This window comes from Triplophysa rosa, linkage group LG8 (genome assembly GCF_024868665.1).
Source record: "Triplophysa rosa linkage group LG8, Trosa_1v2, whole genome shotgun sequence".
Lineage (NCBI taxonomy): Eukaryota > Metazoa > Chordata > Actinopteri > Cypriniformes > Nemacheilidae > Triplophysa > Triplophysa rosa.
This window is the reverse complement of record NC_079897.1, coordinates 5,364,498-5,384,544: the sequence shown is the minus strand read 5'-3', so window position 1 is coordinate 5,384,544 and position 20,047 is coordinate 5,364,498. Positions and strand designations below refer to the sequence as shown.

General features: G+C 37.3%; 4 protein-coding genes across 8 annotated transcripts in view; 1 reads left to right on the top strand and 3 right to left on the bottom strand.

Annotated features, from left to right (window-relative positions):
• LOC130558629 (protein Aster-A-like) overlaps positions 1 to 8,135 on the bottom strand; it is a 29,582-nt gene extending 21,447 nt beyond the window's left edge. For 2 of the 4 annotated variants that reach the window (XR_008963453.1, XR_008963454.1), the window contains exon 1: positions 7,600 to 8,135. Coding sequence is in view for 2 of the 4 variants with exons in the window: in XM_057341145.1 (XP_057197128.1) it covers positions 7,600 to 7,709 (110 nt within the window). In the remaining 2 variants the exon portion in view is untranslated. Of the gene's footprint in view, positions 1 to 1,934; positions 2,331 to 7,599 lie in introns of those variants that run through there. The other 2 variants (XM_057341145.1, XM_057341146.1) reach the window with 2 other exon arrangements.
• A 2,686-nt stretch (positions 8,136 to 10,821) lies between these two features.
• Positions 10,822 to 13,299, top strand: si:ch211-225p5.8 (uncharacterized protein LOC555567 homolog). The gene is made up of 5 exons (XM_057339696.1): positions 10,822 to 11,412; positions 11,729 to 11,895; positions 12,066 to 12,303; positions 12,516 to 12,675; positions 12,761 to 13,299. Exons 1-5 carry the CDS (start codon positions 11,358 to 11,360, stop codon positions 12,804 to 12,806), a joined length of 666 nt encoding a protein of 221 aa, XP_057195679.1. The 5' UTR covers positions 10,822 to 11,357; the 3' UTR covers positions 12,807 to 13,299.
• pycard (PYD and CARD domain containing) lies at positions 13,094 to 15,159 on the bottom strand. Its single transcript, XM_057339697.1, has 3 exons — positions 14,794 to 15,159; positions 13,979 to 14,035; positions 13,094 to 13,605 (listed from the first exon to the last, which is right to left on the bottom strand). The coding sequence occupies exons 1-3, from the start codon at positions 15,062 to 15,064 to the stop codon at positions 13,343 to 13,345; spliced, it is 591 nt and encodes a 196-aa protein (XP_057195680.1). The 5' UTR covers positions 15,065 to 15,159; the 3' UTR covers positions 13,094 to 13,342.
• A 1,956-nt stretch (positions 15,160 to 17,115) lies between these two features.
• Positions 17,116 to 19,734, bottom strand: caspa (caspase a). 2 transcript variants are annotated; one of them, XM_057339693.1, is made up of 7 exons: positions 19,236 to 19,718; positions 18,685 to 18,836; positions 18,424 to 18,600; positions 18,040 to 18,274; positions 17,835 to 17,948; positions 17,573 to 17,682; positions 17,116 to 17,488 (listed from the first exon to the last, which is right to left on the bottom strand). In XM_057339693.1, exons 1-7 carry the CDS (start codon positions 19,504 to 19,506, stop codon positions 17,381 to 17,383), a joined length of 1,167 nt encoding a protein of 388 aa, XP_057195676.1. In that variant the 5' UTR covers positions 19,507 to 19,718; the 3' UTR covers positions 17,116 to 17,380. The 2 variants fall into 2 exon arrangements, 1 of the variants encoding a protein (XP_057195676.1); XR_008963341.1 differs by having other exon boundaries at positions 17,375 to 17,488; positions 17,573 to 17,723; positions 19,236 to 19,734.
• Between the last annotated feature and the right edge of the window lie 313 nt (positions 19,735 to 20,047).

Here is a 20,047-nt window from a genome sequence, read left to right as displayed (position 1 = left end):
GAGATTTCTAAATGACATGAGGGTAAATAAATGATGACAGAATTTTATTTTTGGGGGAACTACGCCTTTAAAAATACAAGAACAAGCCGCTGGGATCTCCAGCATGGGTCCCTATGTTATAAATTCAGGTCAAACCCCAGGGATAAACACCATATTTATATTAATAATAATAGTTTCCATAGTAGCATTCCATTCCAGTTCCCGTAAAATAAAGGTGGCAACACAGAAAGGTGCTTCTGTACACAAACACAAAGGCTTATCTGTTCCCCAACATTTGATCAGTCTGATGAGACATATGAGAACTGCTGTCAAAGAGTATGCTTGAAGGCATGTGAAATAAATGTTTAATACCACATAAATCACCTCTCAATTATATGCCATAGATTACACTTATGAAAAATATATAACATCAAGGTGTGCTCATATTGCCTGCTCAGCAAAAGATGTGCAAGTAATAAAACCTATTACAAACCCACAGCAGCAGTCAGAAACACAATCAACACGTCAATCAAACAGGTCTGCTGCAAGATGAGCACATCAGAGACAAACAAAAAAACAATGGACCTTATTAAAAAGGGAACTGCGCTGGGGCCATGATACAGTTACTCTGGCACTTTTCATGGTAACTACAGTTTTTGCTAAAATATCATATCAATTATTTCTACTATAACAACGTTAGCCACTTCTGTTATAAAAATATATAAATGTACAATAATATTAGCAGTTGTTTCAGCAAAAACAATTACCATGGTATATTAGAAAAACTGAAAAGGTGATGAATCAGATAATACTATACTACAGTATGACCATATAACATGTATCATGTTTTTATAATAAAACTAATACAATATTTTTAGTTTCCCGTTTTTTATTTAGGGAGACAACAGTACATTTGTGACAACTGTTTTACTACAAACACATGGTTACTTTAGTTAAACCATGGTTATTTCGTAATGGACAGAATACAGTGATATTAGGCAAAAGGGTAAAAAGTAAACCAAATTATAAATCAAAATATGCTTTTTACTTCGCCTTCACTAAACTGGTTAGTTTTTAACTCATCTTTAAGCTCTTATAGATTGTTGTACTCTTATCTCTAACAACTTTGGCCTCCGTCATATCTGCTTGAATCCCCTACTGCGTTGTCTTGGAAACAAAAGGGGGTGGGGCAAATATCAGTCTCCCAGGTAACCTGGCTGGCAGGATCAGCGGGATACCCCTCCCAATGAACAAGCTGCTCTAGTCGGATGGTGAAATGTGAGTCAGCAACAAACAACTTTTCAACAATAATTACGTTTTCAGGAACTGGGCGAGCATTAAATAGTGTATTTCATGGCCTTCAGCCATCAACAGAACTGACAACACGTTCATCTCGCGGGTTCTCGCGAGACAGACAGTGCATCAGTACAGCACGCGAGGTCAATAACATTCCAACAAGCAGAATAAACAGTAAACGGAAATAACTGTGTGACGTTCAAAATACTGTATAACTCTATACGTTGTAAGAGCTTGTTTCTACCCGGACTCGTTTTCCGAAAATGTCAACCGAATGAATGGGTGGGCTATTGCTGAGGCTAAAAATACCAATACGGTACAACGAGCTTCAGTTACCGACATCGGTACCTCGTGAGCCGATGCAAATGTGCCAAAAATGCTTTGCGTTTGAATGACGTACACGTGAGCCAAGATTTGCAGGTGCACCGGAACACACACAAAGTAAAACTACAGCGCACGTAAATCTAATCGTTTGCGCATGGAGGGTCTTATCATAAAGATGTCGATGTCATGAGTGTGGTTTGGGATACAATGCGTCTTGACGACAGAGCAACATGCTGCACGAGCAACTGATGAAAATGAATCGCCAGGCAACATTAACAAGCTTTGTTTTATAAGCACAGTACCTGTTCGCATTGCGTAAATCCTGTGATACTTACTCAAACATGTCATTGGGTGTTTTGAGGATTCAATGCGTGATAAATCCAGGTTTACAGTAGCCGCTCTATATGGCACTGCGCCGACACGGCAGACGGTACATTCAGATTAACCAGCCCGAACGCGTTACGCATCGTTCTCTGTTCACCCGCCGTCGATTCTAGTCCAACAAAACCCGACTGTTTAACATCCCCATCCTAAAACAGATGCCAGACCTCGGTTGTTCTTCCTTTCAAACGCAACGACCACACCGGTCTCCACCATGCGCGCTAGGGCAATCCTACAGTAACCTACACACGGGGGGAGGAGAAAAGAGGATGTACTGTGTGGAGGAGGGATTCAATACCGTTTGAGACAGTTGCTCTCTCTTTACATCTGCACACCAGGGCCAACCCATAAGTATTATATGTAGTGTAGAGTTCAAGTGGAAGCGAAAGTCAGTAAAAATGTGTTGAAACGCTGCTGAGGAGAATGCCACAAAGGCATTTAAATTGAGGGAGTTGAAGTCAAAAATGTACCAGAAGCACTTATCGAACTACCTTATCTGCAGACCATTATCCTCCTGTCTGAATTGCTTTGTTCATAATCTGTTTTCCTGAGAAATTGATGTAATCTCAGTATGTAGGGTGAGAGGGAAGACTTTAAAAAAAAGTATGCCCAAAACTCCAACCCACAACTCTAAAATATATTTTACGCTTAGTAAACCACAACAGCATTTTTTAAAGATATATGGTGACACACCGCTTCCTAAAACATATTCAGTTTTTAAAAAATGGTTTATGGCTTTTTTAAATTTTAAGACTAATCACTTCTGCCTGTTTTATATACATTTGCATCTGCTAAATAAATTCATATAAAGGTAAATGTAACCTTTCTTATTTTTGTTCCAAGTGTCTTCACCAGGCAATATAAACAATTCATTTGATTGGGATCAATGAAAAATGACTGCAAAACACAAATTACTGAGCAGTCTAACAAAGTTTGTGCAGGATCTCACCATATGGCATGAGGAGGAGACCACAAGAACATCGTGGTCAAAATGGCCAAAGCATCACAAATAAGCTTAGACAAATGAAATCTTTAGCTTTAGAAGCAATCTGCGTCAACAGAGTGAACTACACAGGCAGGGAGACAAATCCAAATGATGTTTTCGCAGAAGGGTTTAAAAAGCATCCTTACTTTTGGTGCAACAGTGTAAGGTACAACAATCTATTTCTATACCTATCTCTATAATCTATATATATATTGGAATTTTAAAATAGTGTCAAAACACAAACTTTGACCCTCTTTTTGTCTGACGCTGTGCAGACTTACATGTCAGGAACTCATATTGATTTTAGAACGATAAACATCCCACAAACATTGCTAAGCAAACAAGACAGATTCTATAGTCAGCTAAAAATGTATCTGTTTGCAAGCGAGCAATAAATCTTCACCTCATAAATTTCAGATTATTGTAGAGCTGCCTACAAATAAATAACCCTTAAAAAGTTGTTTGCTCACATGAACAAGATTTGTTCCAATTGTAAGGTCTAAAACACAAATAACTAAATAAACAACCTCAACAATTACAATATCCACAACCTAGTAAAATCGATCACGTGGCACCAATTCAAGGTGAGTTCTCGTAACGTATTGCAGGCTGAGCAGCCCATCACATAGATCTAGGTCAGCGAAACCGGTTGGTAAATGAGAAGGACAAGGGCACAGCTGTTCGTGTGGTGTGTATAAAACACCTTTTGCTCTCCGAGCTAGCCTTTTCACTGGCTGACAGCCCCCACTGCAGCATCAAAACATAGGCCCCTGATTGGTCAGCGGTGACATCACTAGAAAAAGCAGACACTTCCAGTGGGTAATTGTGATGTCATGTGTGCAAGAGCCACACGGCTCAGATACGGCCCCACCTCCATCCCTCCGCTGCCAAGATCGCCTGTCCTCTGTGGTCTTTTTATCCATCATTCTATCCTCTTATTGAAACAGTCGGATTACACTTTTGTTTTGGGGTCAGTGTTCATTTCGATCCATAAACAAAATCACTGTTATTACAAACTTATAAGCATGATGTTAATTGTTTGAATGTAACTGATATAGTCAGACTTCTCTGTAATGCAAGTACGGACTGAATGATGTCACAACTCTATCAAAAGAATGAATAAGAATGAACAAAGAAAAGTTTTTTTTTACTCTAATGTATGCTTTTTTTGTATTTTGTCTATATGTTTCTGTGAAGTGCTTTGAGGTGTTACTTTTAAAGGCGCTATATAAAATAAAGTTTATTATTATTAATGCAGGTTTAAGTTAACTTTAATGACATCATTTCTGCCATAATAATTATAATGAACATTTCCCAAAGCTAAAAATAACTTAATCTATGCAAATAGAACAATTCCATTTTCATCCAATCAGAGTGCACAGGACTAAAAACGGTCTCCTCTCCTCCTATTTTCATGCGTGTATGCACAAATCTGCATCAGGCTAGGGCTGCTCGATTATGACAAAAAACATAATCATGATTATTTTGGCCAATATTGAGATCCCGATTATTTAACACGATTACTCATTAACTTTTAAACAACATAGAAAATAAATAATTTTGCTTTTAAACTGTGAATTCAACTGAAAATAAATGTAAAGAAATAGCACAGCTGAACCACTGTAAAGGAAGGGGGTGCGCTGTGGATTTATACCACAAGAAAAGAGGATCCTTGCAAAATGGAATGCGGCACAATAATCGTTTTACCTTGATTATTTTGTTTTTGTAATTGTTGAAGGCCAAAATTGACGATTACGATTAATTTCCGATTAATTGCACAGCCCTACATCAGGCATTTACTTTTTTACAAATATTGTATAACTGGCAGAGTGAAGCAGTGACACAGACTGACCTGGTGCTGTCACAATCTGAGTCCTTGTTGAGAAGGCTACGCAAAGACCAGCGAGAACGTCTGCTTAATGAGGAGCTCTGGGAACGAGACCGGGGTGGGAGAAGCACAGAGGGGCTTCCCTGCTCCTCCTCTTCTACATTGGACACCATTAGAGACAGCGTAGATGAACGTGACAAACTTTGACCACTTTCTCCTTTCTCTGTATCCCAGTGGTTCTCTGGTACCTGCTCTTGCTTCACTTTGCGCTTCTTCCTCTCGCGGTTTCGGCTGCAGGATCGGTGCCGGTGCGGCTGCGGGCTTGGCGAGCAGGACCATGACTCCGTGTCGGAAGATGGAGGGAGAACGTTCAGGGTTGGAATGGGAATGGGTTCAGCCACAGTGATTTTAGGAGGCGGCGTCACAGCCATCGCCTTTGTTAAAACTTTCTTTCTCTTAGTTTTAGAATCAGGATGGTCCAGGATTTAAAGATTCTTTGAGTACACTTCATCATGAACAATCATTAGTTGGAAAGCAAGGCATACCGCTCTAGTTTCATCCAAATCTTCTAGATGTTAAAATGATATCCACAAATAATATCTGATTTCCACTTAATAGAGGGCATAGCCAAATAATTGTTTGCTAAATATTTGGAATAAATAGCATTTGAAGAATCAAATTTGCTTGCATCCATGATTGCTTGATGTTAGATCCATCTTCTTTGTATTTCTCAACATTAAAACCTTCTTTCAAAGGAGTCTCTATTTTAACCGCCACAAGCACAGATCACAGAAATTGCAGTTTTGTAATCTTGTTCTTGTGATTTGCACATCTGGTATGATAGGGTCATACTGCTAAAGAGAGGAGAAACTGTATTTGTGTTTAACATCTTTAAACCATGGCTACTCTGTTTTTTAAACAAAACATATCTTTTTATGAAATGTAATGTATATTTGTTGGTCTTGTTGGACATCTTCCCATATTCTTATGGTATAACCTCTCTATTAGAGTACAGGATCGACAGCAGATCAAGGCAAATCTATTACTGCAAATTACTTACTTTACCAAACGTGTTCCCCTCTCGCCTGTCACTGCCTCTCTATTGTTTAATAAAACCCCAAAAATACAACTTGAACTGAAAGGCTGAAGGGAAATAAACATAAAACTGATTCACACTCCAGAGTGTGTTAGAATAGGTCCAGAAAAAAAAGATTTCCATTATGTTTGAAAAGAAGATTCCAGGTTTAATGCAAGATTAACCTAATTGACAGCACCAGTGACCTAAACAAATAAATAAATGACGACTTATTCCTCTTTTAACTGTTAGAATAAGAAACTTACAATGGAAGTAAATGGGGCCATGAAAACAATTTAACTTATGGACATGACAAATAATTTTTACTATCCGTTTATCCTACACTTTTTAATACATGCAAGGAATTATTATGCATTCCAATACCTACCAATGGGAAAATAACACTTTGCACAATAATAGAATAGAATAGAATAGAATGAATAGAATAAATAATAAACGCATGTTAACGTATTATCATTCCAATTTACATTGTACGTGATGAATCTTTTTCTTTACAGACAATTTGACCTTTTGACTCGCATGTTTAAGCAATGTAAACCCTCATGCAAATAGGAAACCTGTTGAAATGTTTAAAACTGAGCCCATCTCACCAGACGCTCAGCTTGTTTTTATTTGTAACATTTATGCACGTCAATTTTATGGGTTGTTGTGGGTATAGAAACGGGTGAAACAATTGCGCTCTGCTTCCTTTAAAAACAACCGCTAAGGTTTTTTTCCATTGCAGTGGTGCCACAAGCTTGTGAGCTACACTGAAACAATCAACCCCAAACACACAAGTGTCTTCAATGTGTCCCCATTATTCATTACTTTCTTTCAGAGTAAACATGCCATTCTGAACTTAAAGGCGGGGTGTCCGATTTCTCTTAGCCGTTGTTGATGTTCAAATCACAACAAACACACCCCTACCCCCATCTTTCACTTTCGTCAGCGCTCCGCTAATGTCCGTCCTGTGCATTGTGCACCTTACTGCTGATTGGCTACAAGGTTGTTTTGGTACTCGCCCGCCTTTAACTTAAATTCAATTAACTCAGTAATCAATTAAGAGTAATCATAAGGATGTTTTACTTTAACTAATAAAAAAAAAATTCAAAGTAGTAAATGATCTGACTGAGTAAGTGAACTGTGTAGAAATTCTGTTCAAGTTCCTGATTTCTGTCAGACTAATACAAATTTTTCTGATAAATTCATTGGACTCGTGTCATTGATGAAACTCTAGGCGAGTCATGTCAAATCTTCAGAACAGGATTAACGGCAGTTTATCAATGAAAGGAGCAAGAACTTCCACTTTATTTACTTGCATGTTTGAACAAGCTCAATCACGTCTAGGTTTTGTTTGCACAAATCAATCTCAAGCTATTAAAACACTGGCCTCTCACCTTGTCTGCACCATTAAACATGACACAGTGAAATATAAACAATGATTTTACTAACACCAGTCATATATAAAGGCTCTGTCAACCAGATACAAATTATGTCACTTTCTCACGTTAGTCTACGCTATAAGAGATCATCCTGAAGATCACGATCATAAAATCCAGTGTCAAGGACAAGGGTGACATTGGGGTGTCCCAAAATCAAAGTTCCCAAACAAAGTCAACAGTACATGGTTAAGAATCATTTAGAAAGCAGCCACTTGGCAAAAATAAATCCGCAACATAAATCTATCAGCCAAATATTTCTAATTTCATATATATTTATTTTAATTCTTACCTCCCATTGGACGACTGTCCACCGTTATTTTTATCTTGTTCGGCCTCATACACCAGCCGGGTGACGGTGCGTGGGGTGATGTTAAAATCCACTTTCTCACAGGAACACATCTGCACCCCTAATTAGCCGGCAAGCTAACAATAAACTACCTTTCGCCGCCAGTTTTCAAATGTATCGTCTATCTTTGGCTATTTATATCTATTTAGGGCCGTTGTTAAGTTAACATACGCGGAAATCAAACTCCGGTAAATAAATCATCACAAGGCTATTGGTAGGTGGTCAGCTGAATTCAGGCAGTCGACCTAGTTGGCTAGCATGCTAACTATACCGGTGGGAAAACGGTCCTCTGTTTACTTTCTCTTATTCTTGATTTCGCTTGTCCGCCGATCAGAATCCCAATCGCTGGACTACTCGAAGAGCTCATAGTTTGATCTTTGAAAAATGCGCCTTTATAAACAATGTAGCAGTTACATTTTAAGTTGACTAACTTTTCCTACGTTTAAATGCTGCGAAGAGATAGTAAGATCGCATCAGACCAGCTTCCAATGAGACGGTAGAGTGTTTACAAGAGTACATAAAGACGCCAACACAAGTATATCAAAACTCACTGACCTCAATAAACGAAAGCATCGAGTTTCTATATTTGATCAAGTTAATAGTTTTATTTTTGAACGGGCTAAAATCGGAAAAAAAGATTTTATGACACTATTCTCGATTACACGCACCCCTTCTTCACGCACTTTATGGTACAGTCGAGAGTGAATCCTTCAGAGGCTGCTCTTCATCGTCCGCACTCCGCAGCCACAAAATAACAGGGTGTTATCGTATAATAACAGGCTTGTAAAAAATCCCTCTTTACTTTTACATATATATTTATTTAAAGCATTATTTATTCGACCATTGAACGTTACCTTACCTTTTTAAGAGAAGATAACAGATATTCAAAAACGTAATTAAACAAAATCTAAATGTATAGCTTCAATAAGATAATAATGAATTTCAACGTGTGCCAAGTCTAGTCTACAGTGTATTTGATCCCTGTTAAATACTACATGTATCATAAAATGTTACTTTCTTGTTTTAGGAATTTCAAATATATTTGCCTATGGCGACCTCTGGAGGACATTAAGTGTAGCGCGTTTAACTCATAATAAAGGAGGAATACCATAATCACATGGGAGTCCAGCAAAGACCGTTTGAACATTTAGCAAAAATGATAAATGAAATAATCCTTCAAGTGTAAAGTGCGTGTTAACATTATATCATGCTGCTTACCTCGAATGGCGGAATCAACCATTTTAACTATCATTTTGCAAATAATTGATATGTAGTCCTTTTCGGATGTGCTGATGCCTCTCAGACCGTTGACAGGAATAGGGTCACCTTGCTTTCGGGGCGAAAGAGAAACAGACATAACGCCGGAAACTTATTTTAGGACTATTATTAGAACAATCATTTCTGATGTGCGTTGTCATCCCATAGCCATAACTGATTACATATGTCTGGACAAAATTAAATCTCATAAACTCAAACGTTCCTTCAAGACACCATGTAAAATTATTGTTTACATCAACTTTACGGTTACATGCCGCTGGTCAAGGTAAATACACGCAGACTTTGCGAGGCAAGCGTATATTGTAACTGTTAGGCTACATTATCTTTTTTATATAACCAAATCTGTTATATTATGGTTCTGTAGATTATTTTTTATCCAGTTTTGGATCGTGTTAAATGTCAATGAAACAACCTTGACTCACCTCTACGTTGGCAGCGTTTCACCACTTGCTCTCTCTCTCGTGGCTAAAAGTTTTATGAGTTGTGCTGCGCTAGTCGACTGGAGAGATTCCATGGCGTTGTGTTGCTGGACGCCTGCTGGCACTGACTGGATATCTGAAAACTCGATCGGCGCTAAATATAAAAGTTCACCAGCTTGTGGGTGTCGACAAGAAAACTGAGCGGGACGCCTTGCGTACGGACCACGTGGACCCTGTTGTGCCTTGGGAGGGTGGTCTGACTTTCAGGGAAGCCAAGCAACTTGCACTGTCAGTTTATCAGGCACTCTGTAAACCCTTGACGCAATCTGGCGTGACACGAGTCAGTGTAAATACATTTAACTAAAGGATGCACGTGTACGCTACCTAGCTGACAAAACGAGCACGGTGAGGTGTGGGGAAAACGTGCACTGTACACAAACATTGTTAAATTCGGGAATTTGACGCCTGCTGCGTGCATCTTGTGCTAAAGAGTTGAAAAGCGTTTTCGTATAACAAGATAGATGAGATTGTTTTTTCCATTAGGGAGTGTTTTATTAACCTTGTTCTCCATGTAATGAAAAGGCCTTGTGCTCAAGACTAAGTAAACTGACACTGAGCGTCAGTATAAGATCGGCAAGCCATATCCCATAGTTGGATCTATCAGTGTCTTGTAGAGAAAATAAAAGGAGATGATGTGATAAGCCATAGCAAAATAAAACTACCAATGAACATCCAAACACATTTTTGTGTTAAAACCACAGCTACAGGTCTATTGCAAAACGTTTATAAAATAGGCCTATTAACACAAAGTAGCCAAATAAAAAAGCATATTGATAATGTATTAATACAAATAATATTGTAAAAATATTTTAGTAGTTTGCACTTTCTGTCATTGATTTAACATTTTTATATTATAATTATGTATCATATATTTCCACATTAATTCAGGTGTTTCAGCATGAGAAATATACATAATGTGGGATTTAAAGTAATGTCAACATTTTCAAGGAAAGCAGTTATGACCAATGGCCAGTTTTGTAGTTTGAAGTCTTTAAAGGTCTTGCAGGCTTTTGCATCAATGATGTAGACTCCATTGTTATTTACCCTAGACTAATTTGCCAGTAAAATATGATTCAAACACAACTCTTTGCATATTGACCCTCATGCTCACATCAAATGACAACACTTATTTAAAAAAATGCATATTTAAAATCTTTGTCATATAGCCTAACAAATATTTGCAGAAGGGATTTCCTGCTTGTGGTATCGGAGAAAAGTTGCTATAATAAACAAGTATATGTTTGAACATATGGTATTGTCACACATACAAAGGAGGGGTAGGTTATGCAAAATGTGTTTTTTCAAGCACAATCCCGAGATGGCGCTTTTTTGGACAGATCGTGAAATAAATTATACATTTACAAGTACCATATTATAGGCTCATTTTAAAACATCTATTGCACATGTATGTACTTTGTATTTCGCAATATTTCTTCACGAAACCGTGCGCAGCTGCTGCTGGTCCTTGGAATGTCTCAGTGGGATATATGAAGAAGCCAGTCCTGTTTGTTTTATATATTGTATGCTTAGTGTTTAGCTACAAATGCAACATCTGAGGGTTTGGACAAAGTCGGGTGTAGCCTACTTGACGTCGCTCGTGCGAATCTCACTTCTCGGATTGCGTATTGAATGACAAGCACAAGGATTGACACGGTCTATACTTAGCTCTCCTAAACGCCAAATCTATGCTGAAAGACACATGCTGAATTAAGCCAGACGGAATATTATTTTAAAACTTTGAACGCGTTTCTTTTCAAGTATTTGAACGCAGAAGAATTGTGGTGAAATTTCGCTACTAATTGAAAGCGCGCAAAAGTCATCTGTTTTGGAGCCGCAACAAGACGAAATGGGACGTTTTTGGTCCAGTTATGGTTAAGAATCTACTGTATGATAATAACAAAGGAAAACATTGGACTCACCATTTTGATTGTTTGAAGTGTCGATATGTCACTGCGATTTATTTCATTGTTTGTTCTCAGCATCTTTTTTATTATTCAAGGTAAGTTATGGACATTTACTATCAACTCTATATTCTAAAGAGAGACTAAAATCAATCGTGAAAAGATTATTCTACAAATATAACGATGTTTATCATCATTTATTGTTCATGACTCACTAATAACATCATTAAATGAATTCTTCCGCCACTAGAATAGGAAATGTGATATTAAATCGTGTAGTTTGTTTTGATAGTCACTTCTCCCATGTTAGGTAGGCCTATTCTCTGTTTATCACTTCCATTTTGCTATTTCATTTTAGCCAAATTAGTCCTTGCTTATTAGACGTTCTACTTTAGCTTTTATCTCATTATTTAGTGCCACAGTGCCAAACTGGCTGTGCCGAAGTGGACTCCATGACAGAGGCTGTGGCTGGAGGGAGTTTTGAGTTGGGTTGCATTTCTTGCAAAAGGAGAGAAGAGGTGGCTGGTTCTGCTATTGTGGACTGGCACTACAAACCACCTGAAAAGGAGGACTTTATCCATGTTAGTATGGTGATTTTGGGGATCGGCAGACCTGTCCTGTCAGCTTGACCCACAGAATGTCCATTAAACAAAGCGTAAAACTGTCCATGTTTAGTGTAACTGGAATAGATCCATAATAATTTATTGGAAGATCACATTAATCCACTTTCAATCATTTCTTTGTCTTTCAGATTTTCCAGTATGAATATCCTTTGCCTGCTCTTCTTCATGAAAAGTTTGAGGGAAGACTACAGTGGCACGGGACGATGGGAACCAAGGATGTGCAGATCGGAGCCATCTTCCTTCACAACGTCACATATAATGACACCGGTACCTACCGCTGTACCTTCCACCGCACGCTGTACCTTTCTCCAGGTGAAAAACATGTGACAATAATCAAAGAAATAGAACTCACCGTTGTGGAAAAGGGTAAGAGGATTATCAAGCTCGTAATATACCCAATCACCAATGATACATTTGCATTTCTGCTAACTCCATATCTGAATTTAATTGGTAGAGCATAATTGCATAATGCAAAGGTTGTGGCTTTGAACCCCAGGAAACACACATACTGATTCAGGTTGCTTTGGATAAAAGCAAATGCATACATGTACACAATGCATCCATTTGTTGCCCCCCAGCCAACCCCGAGCTGACAGCTGTTATATCTGAGATTATGATGTATGTGGTGATCATAGTCCTGCAGTTGTGGATGATCGGTGTGTTGATTTACTGCTATAAGAAGATCTATGCTGAGAACGAAGATCGAGAGGCCAAAAAAGCTGCACGTGCCCAAAAAATGTGAGGGTCTTTATATTTGTAAATTATTTCATGTTGGTCTGGTAAATGAAGTTTTTAAACCTGCTTTTTTAATATTTTTTCTTAGCCTCATAGACTCAAAGGACTCTTGTGATGGGGTGCATCTGGAATAACTGCAATATTGGTCAGTACAGTCATCTGTCTGAGTTGCAGTAGTTTTACTGATGATGAAGATGAACCAATGAATATACACAAATTTAGAGACATTTCTACAGTATTTTACATTTATTAACCCAATGTTACTTTGACTCCAGTATCAGAGATCTACAACTTTGAGCAACTTGCAACAAATACTTCAATTGTGAATTTTGTAATTCTGCAGAAACTAAAATGATTTGTAATAGAAGAATAGAAAACATGACGCTTTCTTGATTAGCTTGTTTATTGATTATCGATAAAAATACAAAGCTAAGACAATATTGTTAGGATCATGGCCATTGTCATACGTTATAAAAATGTTTTAAAAAGATGACAATTTAGTACCTTTATATTGTAAGACCATATATTTATATACTAGGTTTATACAGCTTTAGTTTACAATTGTTCATTTAAATTCAAAGTTACTTGTTTGCGTAATGTATCTCATAAGACAAGAATAAAAACTAATCAATAAAAAAATATTCAGGCTGACAGGATATTCATTTGTATTTCACTGAGCTCCAAGATCTTTCATTAACGGACGTTGTAACATCATAAGAGCCTCATACAAAGCATCTTTTCCTTCATTTCCAGCAGAAAGCATTGGGCCTGCAAATAAATCTCTCATCTTCTCTGATGAGGTGTTTTTAGAGCGGATTACATTATATTCGTTGTGACTGATGATCTCATTCTGAAGAAGTTCATCTAGGATGGCATCTATGTTAGTAACTCGGTTTATCAGCTGTGATCGATGTTTATCGACGAAATGTTTACCTATGAAGAGATTAATATGGCATATAGTCAGATTATGAGGATGTCACTTTATTTGCCTGGATTATGTGTGACCCAGTCTGTGAAAACCAGACTAAAGTCTTACAATCTAATTGAGATAGTGACCTTTGAAGATTGATTTTAGTCATTAATTTCAATCTTTGATATGGCCTTCCTCAGTCAATATTAAAGATATCAAGGTTATATTTTCACACAATCGTGTTTACATTATGTAGGATGATTTTATGCAGAAAAGAGTAAATCACCAACAAATTTGCTTGGTTTTCACAGGCAGGGTTCAATTTATAATCATGTATATGTTCACTCATTCTCTTCCAAAATGAAGAGTTCAAGTTTTTTCCATTAATATTTTTACCCTTAGATGGCGCACTAGAGCTTCCTGGTGAAACCTCGGCGCTGCCACGGGCTCCAGCTGAAAATACAAAATTGACTTTAATAGGCTATTATTGCTATTTCGTGCTATTAATCTTAGAGTTGATCACATTTATTACATAATACACAAGGACAGGCAAACAAATCCATTAAAGCTATTTTACATCCAACGGTTTATGTAGGCCTTTTGTGAACGCCTTTAATGAACACATTATGAGACCAGAAATGGGTTTAGTTGTTTTATCACTTTAGACCATCACCATTCAATATTCATTTAAATAACATTTACGTCCTGGTTAAGATTCTTCTTATTATTTTTATAACATCGCTATAAGCTGACTTTGATGACTCGAAGCCGAAATCGAAAGTAAATTTGAGTTGAGGTCTGCAAAGTGTAGAAAAATGTCAATTGTAGCCTAAAATACGTTGAAAACACGATGCTACGATTATAACACAGATGTAATGGTGTATGCAATATTTGCAATATTTCAGAAATGTGATCAGATTAATTGAGTTCATAAATTAAACGCGTGGTTTGATACTCAACTGTGGACTTGGAGCGAAGGCGCACCCAAATCTCTGATAAATGAATCAACATAATTGATAATTTGCATTAAGGCTTAATCGGCGTTTATATTAGGCTAAGGTCAACCTCATTGTGAATGCACAGAAAAATAACTTCCGTCTTCTCGGACTTTGTTCACTTTTACGTTGCAAACATTTACATTACATTTGTTCGTTCACAACATGTACACCGTAATGTTACTCAATGCGCATTTGCCTTAAAATGTTACTTACCCTGTCCCGTGGCCTTGTTCAGATCTTCTGCTTGTTGGTTACACCCAATAGCTTGTAAAATCTCGATTGTTACTGTAACAGCTTCCTTCGATGTGAACGTGTCCACCATCACATCTGCCAGATCCAGCGAGTCTTTAATCTTTTCGACGGCACCTCGGCGGACGCGCGGTTCTTGACTCCTATCACACAACTTTCTTGTGAATTTTTTTACGCTATCCTGAGTCAGATCGTCAAAGGTGTCGATTAGGTGATCCTTAAGGGTCTTCACCATGTTTGCTTAGGTTTACTTGCCTCTTCCAGTGGTCGTTGTAACGAGAATGAAACCAGACGTGGCTTGAAGGTATGGCGTTTATAGGAGGTGGAGACTCCAACACAAATGTACTTATCACTTAGCTTAAACGATCTGGTACATCACTATTGCATTTGTAAAAGCCGTACTACTTTTACAACATACTTTATATTAAGGCAACTTAAAATTGTAAGGCAAGCCCCTTTTTATTACAGGTAACTCAAAATCACAAGTTCTCACAATATAAATTAATATTTGAACATAAATTTGTTTGATTATTTAAACACACTACAAGAGCTTTGTTATATATTTTAAGATTTTATATTCTCTTTTTTTGCTGACCTAAGTTACATTTTTGTTTAAGTTGATGTAACTTAACATATTTTGATGAGTTGCTGTAAAGTAATGTAAAGACATGGGCAACATTTAAGTTGAAGTGACTTATAAAGCCAGATAGATTGTACTTTTTCAAATCTGAAAGGGATAGTTCACCCAAAAATCTGTCATGAATTACTCGCACTCAAGTTGTTCCAAAGAAATATATTTGGAGGAATGATAGCAACTGATATTTCTGGGGCACCATTAACACGGATGTTTTTCGTAGGTACACAGGGTCGAGCGATTTGTGTTTTCGGTCTTTATCTCTCATTGCCAGATGACGGTCATCTGTGAATATATGATAAGTTTTGGCTAGTTTCTATGAAGATATTGGACAAAGAGTGTTTTGGCAGCATCAAAGTAAATTTCTTCATCATATATTTAACTTTTTTATCTCTCAGTTGGGCGTGTAAGTCACCAAATCCACAAACAATATCCACATTTATAGACAGGATAATATTGAGTTATTTATGTTCAAACAGAATTTTATAGCAAGTGTTACAACTAACCCTATCTGTTACAATAAACCCCATCCATGGGGTAAGTTGTGACGTTTGCACTTCTGTCCCTTGCTGTAATTGTACGCGAGCCATAGGTTCCAGAAACAAACTTTATGTGTTCATTTGTAGCAGAGATGTGAATGTGACTTGTGTAAAAAATATGATTAATCAAGCTCAAGTATTTTTTGAGTGATTGAGCTAAAAAAAAAGTGTGACGTTGTGCTCCGCTCTCCCCTAGATCAAGTTTTGGAATCGACTTGACATGTATACCAGATTTATCTCAACACTTTTCATAAACGCTGTGGTACAAGATGTCCCATTAATCTACCTTAAGCAAAGAAAGCAATAAAGGAGCAAACTGTATATTTATGTGGTGAGAACTAATACATTTTAGAATTATTAGACAGTTAACTAACAAAATAGTTTGTTACATTCACTTGTTTTACGGAGGAATAGTGATAAAAAGATCAAAATCTGTCATCATCTATTCACCCTCACGTTGTTCAAAAACGTGTGTATAACTCTTTCTTCAGTGAAACACAAATTAATGTTGTTTTGTTACCAACATTCTTCAAAATATTGTTCCGTGTTCTGAAGAAGTCACTCCGTCATACAGGTTTAGAGTGAGTAAATAAATAGAATGACAGATTTTACTTTCACCTGCAAACAAGTTGAACAAGTAAACACACAAGGAGCTGCAGCGCAAAGACCATGTTTACGCCCGGAGGCAATAGTCAGGTTGAAGCCAACAGTTCAACCTCACATAGTAAAGCTGAGAAGATAGTCATACTTCACAGGAACAGCACCTAAATGAGGATGATGCAGTATATATTTAGAAGAAAACAAACATGGTACATGCAACGTGGTCTTTGCATTCTGATTCACAGACATCTTCCGCATCTTTTCAACATAACTCAATTGTTTGTCCTTTTTTGGTATAAAGTGTTTGTTTCACTCGTTCATGCTTTCAGGAGGCATCTTAAAACAAAAGTTGTTCCCATCTACCTGTGACAACTCTTTATTCTGTTTATAATGTAAGCATACTGCATGTTTCTGTTTGGCTATTTCCAATTTTACTTGCAAACATGGTTGATGTGAGGAATGCCTTTAAGTACAACATAACCATCAGACATTTCAGTCAAGTAAATGCACTCCTAATGGGAAAATCGTATCAATTTAATAGAAACATTTTAATCATAATGATAAAATAATATGACAATCATATGTTGGAAACATACAAACAGCCCTGTTTACAATCTGGACAGAATAATCATCAATTCGTTTTTTTCTTGTTTGTAAAAGAACCCGTTTTTTCAACCGCAACAGGAATGTAACTTAAGCATGTTCAGGCCTATGTACAACAGACATGAAGACTCTATATGCCACAGGGCTATAATTCACAGAGGACTGAAGTATGCCTTCAGAGTCCAGGGAAAAGGTAGAAGAGCTTGGTCAGTGTTGCTCTGTCTTTACACACCATTTGTTTGTAGGGCCCCATACGTGTATCACTCTCAAAGCATCTCATAACCTGCAAAAAGGGAATATAACCGTGATTCAACTGTAACAAAAATTCACACAGACGTTGTTCAACTTGCAGCAGCATTTGATTTACCTTCCTGAACAATTCCTCAATGTGATCCTCATGTGCAACTTTCCTAAACACCTTCAGTATGCACCTGACATAAAATGTTCCAAACTTAACGTGCCTGTAGGATTTGGTTTCTGTAAAGAATATTCAATAGTGGAGCATGGAATTAGCAAACCTGCAAAACAACTCAGTAACTTTAATAATAAAAACCTTCAGTCAGACATGACTAATTCTCTGACACTGCAAAACATCAACTGATCTCAAGATTGTGTCTCGGAATACTCACCGGGGGTGCAGGACAACAGTGAGATGAAATCTTTCTCTTTGTGCACAAAGTCATCTGCCTCTATTCCCATTGGCTCCTGAGGCACTCCATCACTCCACACACGTCCATGTTCCTCTGAAAATCAGCAGCATATGTGAAATAAGATTTAGTGAACACAATGAAGGTAATGATGTCAATTGACTGTATTTTGAATCATTTAAGTTACCTCCCCTGCAGGCTTGGATAAGAATAACCTTTGGTTTATCAAGCAGAGCTGGACAATTCACTGAGTTCAGATGCTTGTAGATATTATCAATAGGGAAGAGGTCATTGTTTTCCTTATCATAATTGATGCCTAAAATGACACCCAGCATTCCATGGGACATTATAACCACAAAGGTGCTGTCTGAATTCTTATGTTCATCTCGTTGAGCAAATTTCTTGATGGCTTCATCCATTTGCTGGCAAATGAAATGCACATTGTTACATAAATGAAGACCAAACACCAAAAATGAAGTGATAAGTACAGAACAGAACAGAACAGAACAGAACACAAAGATTTTAGCTGTAAAATGAGCAATTTCTACTTTAATAAATTTTACTAACGTACGTTTCCAGAGAGATCTCTATGTTTCACAACGTCATAATCCAGCTGCCGTAACAGGCACTCCATGTTCTCTTCATCTTTCTCTGCACCGCTTCTCTTCATAGAAGTCATCTTAAAGTTTATGTTGGTAATAACCAGGGCCAAGCGTTTTCTTTTGGATTTATCCAGTTGTTTGTAAATCTAAAAACAAACCCAAAGGTGTGTATTATTGACAAAATACAAGATTGTTTTTCCTTACAACATTGGTGAAAATAAGATACTTGCCTCCTTGTCCTTTTCTTTGAGAATTTTGTCTTTAAACGTTGGGCTGCATGGAGTAAAATGTTCCGGACAGTCATCTGACAGATAGTCAACAGTCTTCAGATCACTTGGTGCTGGTTTTTGGTCGACCTCTTCAGGTTGAGCCACTGGGGTGCCTACAGAAATCAAATCAAATCAATCAAATAAAAAAATTGTATTAGAAAATTAAACCACACTTTAATCATGAAACTTTGAAAACTGTATAAATCTTTTAAACAACTGAGACTGACATGTTTGGCTTGTCAAAACTGTAACATTCAGCTGTCACAAACAAGTTGTTTTAATTTTCTCTTATAACAAAAATATCATTTAAACCCACGAAAATGCAGGTTTTCTGTTGTAATAATGGTGAAAACGACAGTGAAACTTGTTCCACTATCGACAGATTTTGACTCATACATTTAAAATAATTTGTATTAAGGTTCATTTTTCATATCAGTAATAGTGAGTTAATAAGTAACATAATACACACCAGACGTGTTGCCTGGTTAATTATTAACACTTTTTTCACTTACTTCGTTTTGTTTTCTCTCTCAGCTCCTCTGCATGTTCATTACACGCAATGGCTTCTAAAATTTCGAGTGTTACTGCAACCGCTCCGTTCGAAGTGAAATGGGTTATCATCAGATCTGCCAGATCCAGCGAGTCTTCGGTCTTCTCGATCTTAGCTCTGCGGATGCGCGGTTCTTGCTTTCGATCGCACAACTTGAGCTTAAATTTCTTATGATCGTCCTTTCCCAAATCGTCAAAAGTGTCGATCAGGTGATCCTTAGTGGTTTTCTCCATGTTTCCTTAGAGTGTTCTTTCCTCCTCTAGTGCCTGTTGTTCGCTGACACGAAGTGAAAGTTAAACGGCCCCTATATGAGCGCAATTCCGTTCTAGTTCCTGCATTTATATGCTACTTATTTAAATAATATTCAAGGAGTTCCCATCTTCACTTTTAAATATAACTGTGCAAAAAATGTTCTTTGCAGTGATGCCATAGAATAACCATATTTGGTTCTCACAAGAACTCTTACAAGGTGGCTTATATGATTTCATGTTAACTGTACAAAAACGCACGAGAATTATAAAAGCCATACTGAAGCCCCTCCCCTAACCACACTCACGAATGTAGAGATTCCTACGAATTAGCAAAATCTTAAAATAGTTACGAATACCGTGAGACAGCCGACAAAGGATACGTAAACAAAATTTTCTGCGTACAGTTGTTTTGCAATCAAAATATTTAGATGTCGGCACAAATTTTGAACATGTAAGCATGCACCTTCCAATCAAACGATTAAAGAAATAGTTGACCCAAAAATGAAAATTCTGTCATCATTTA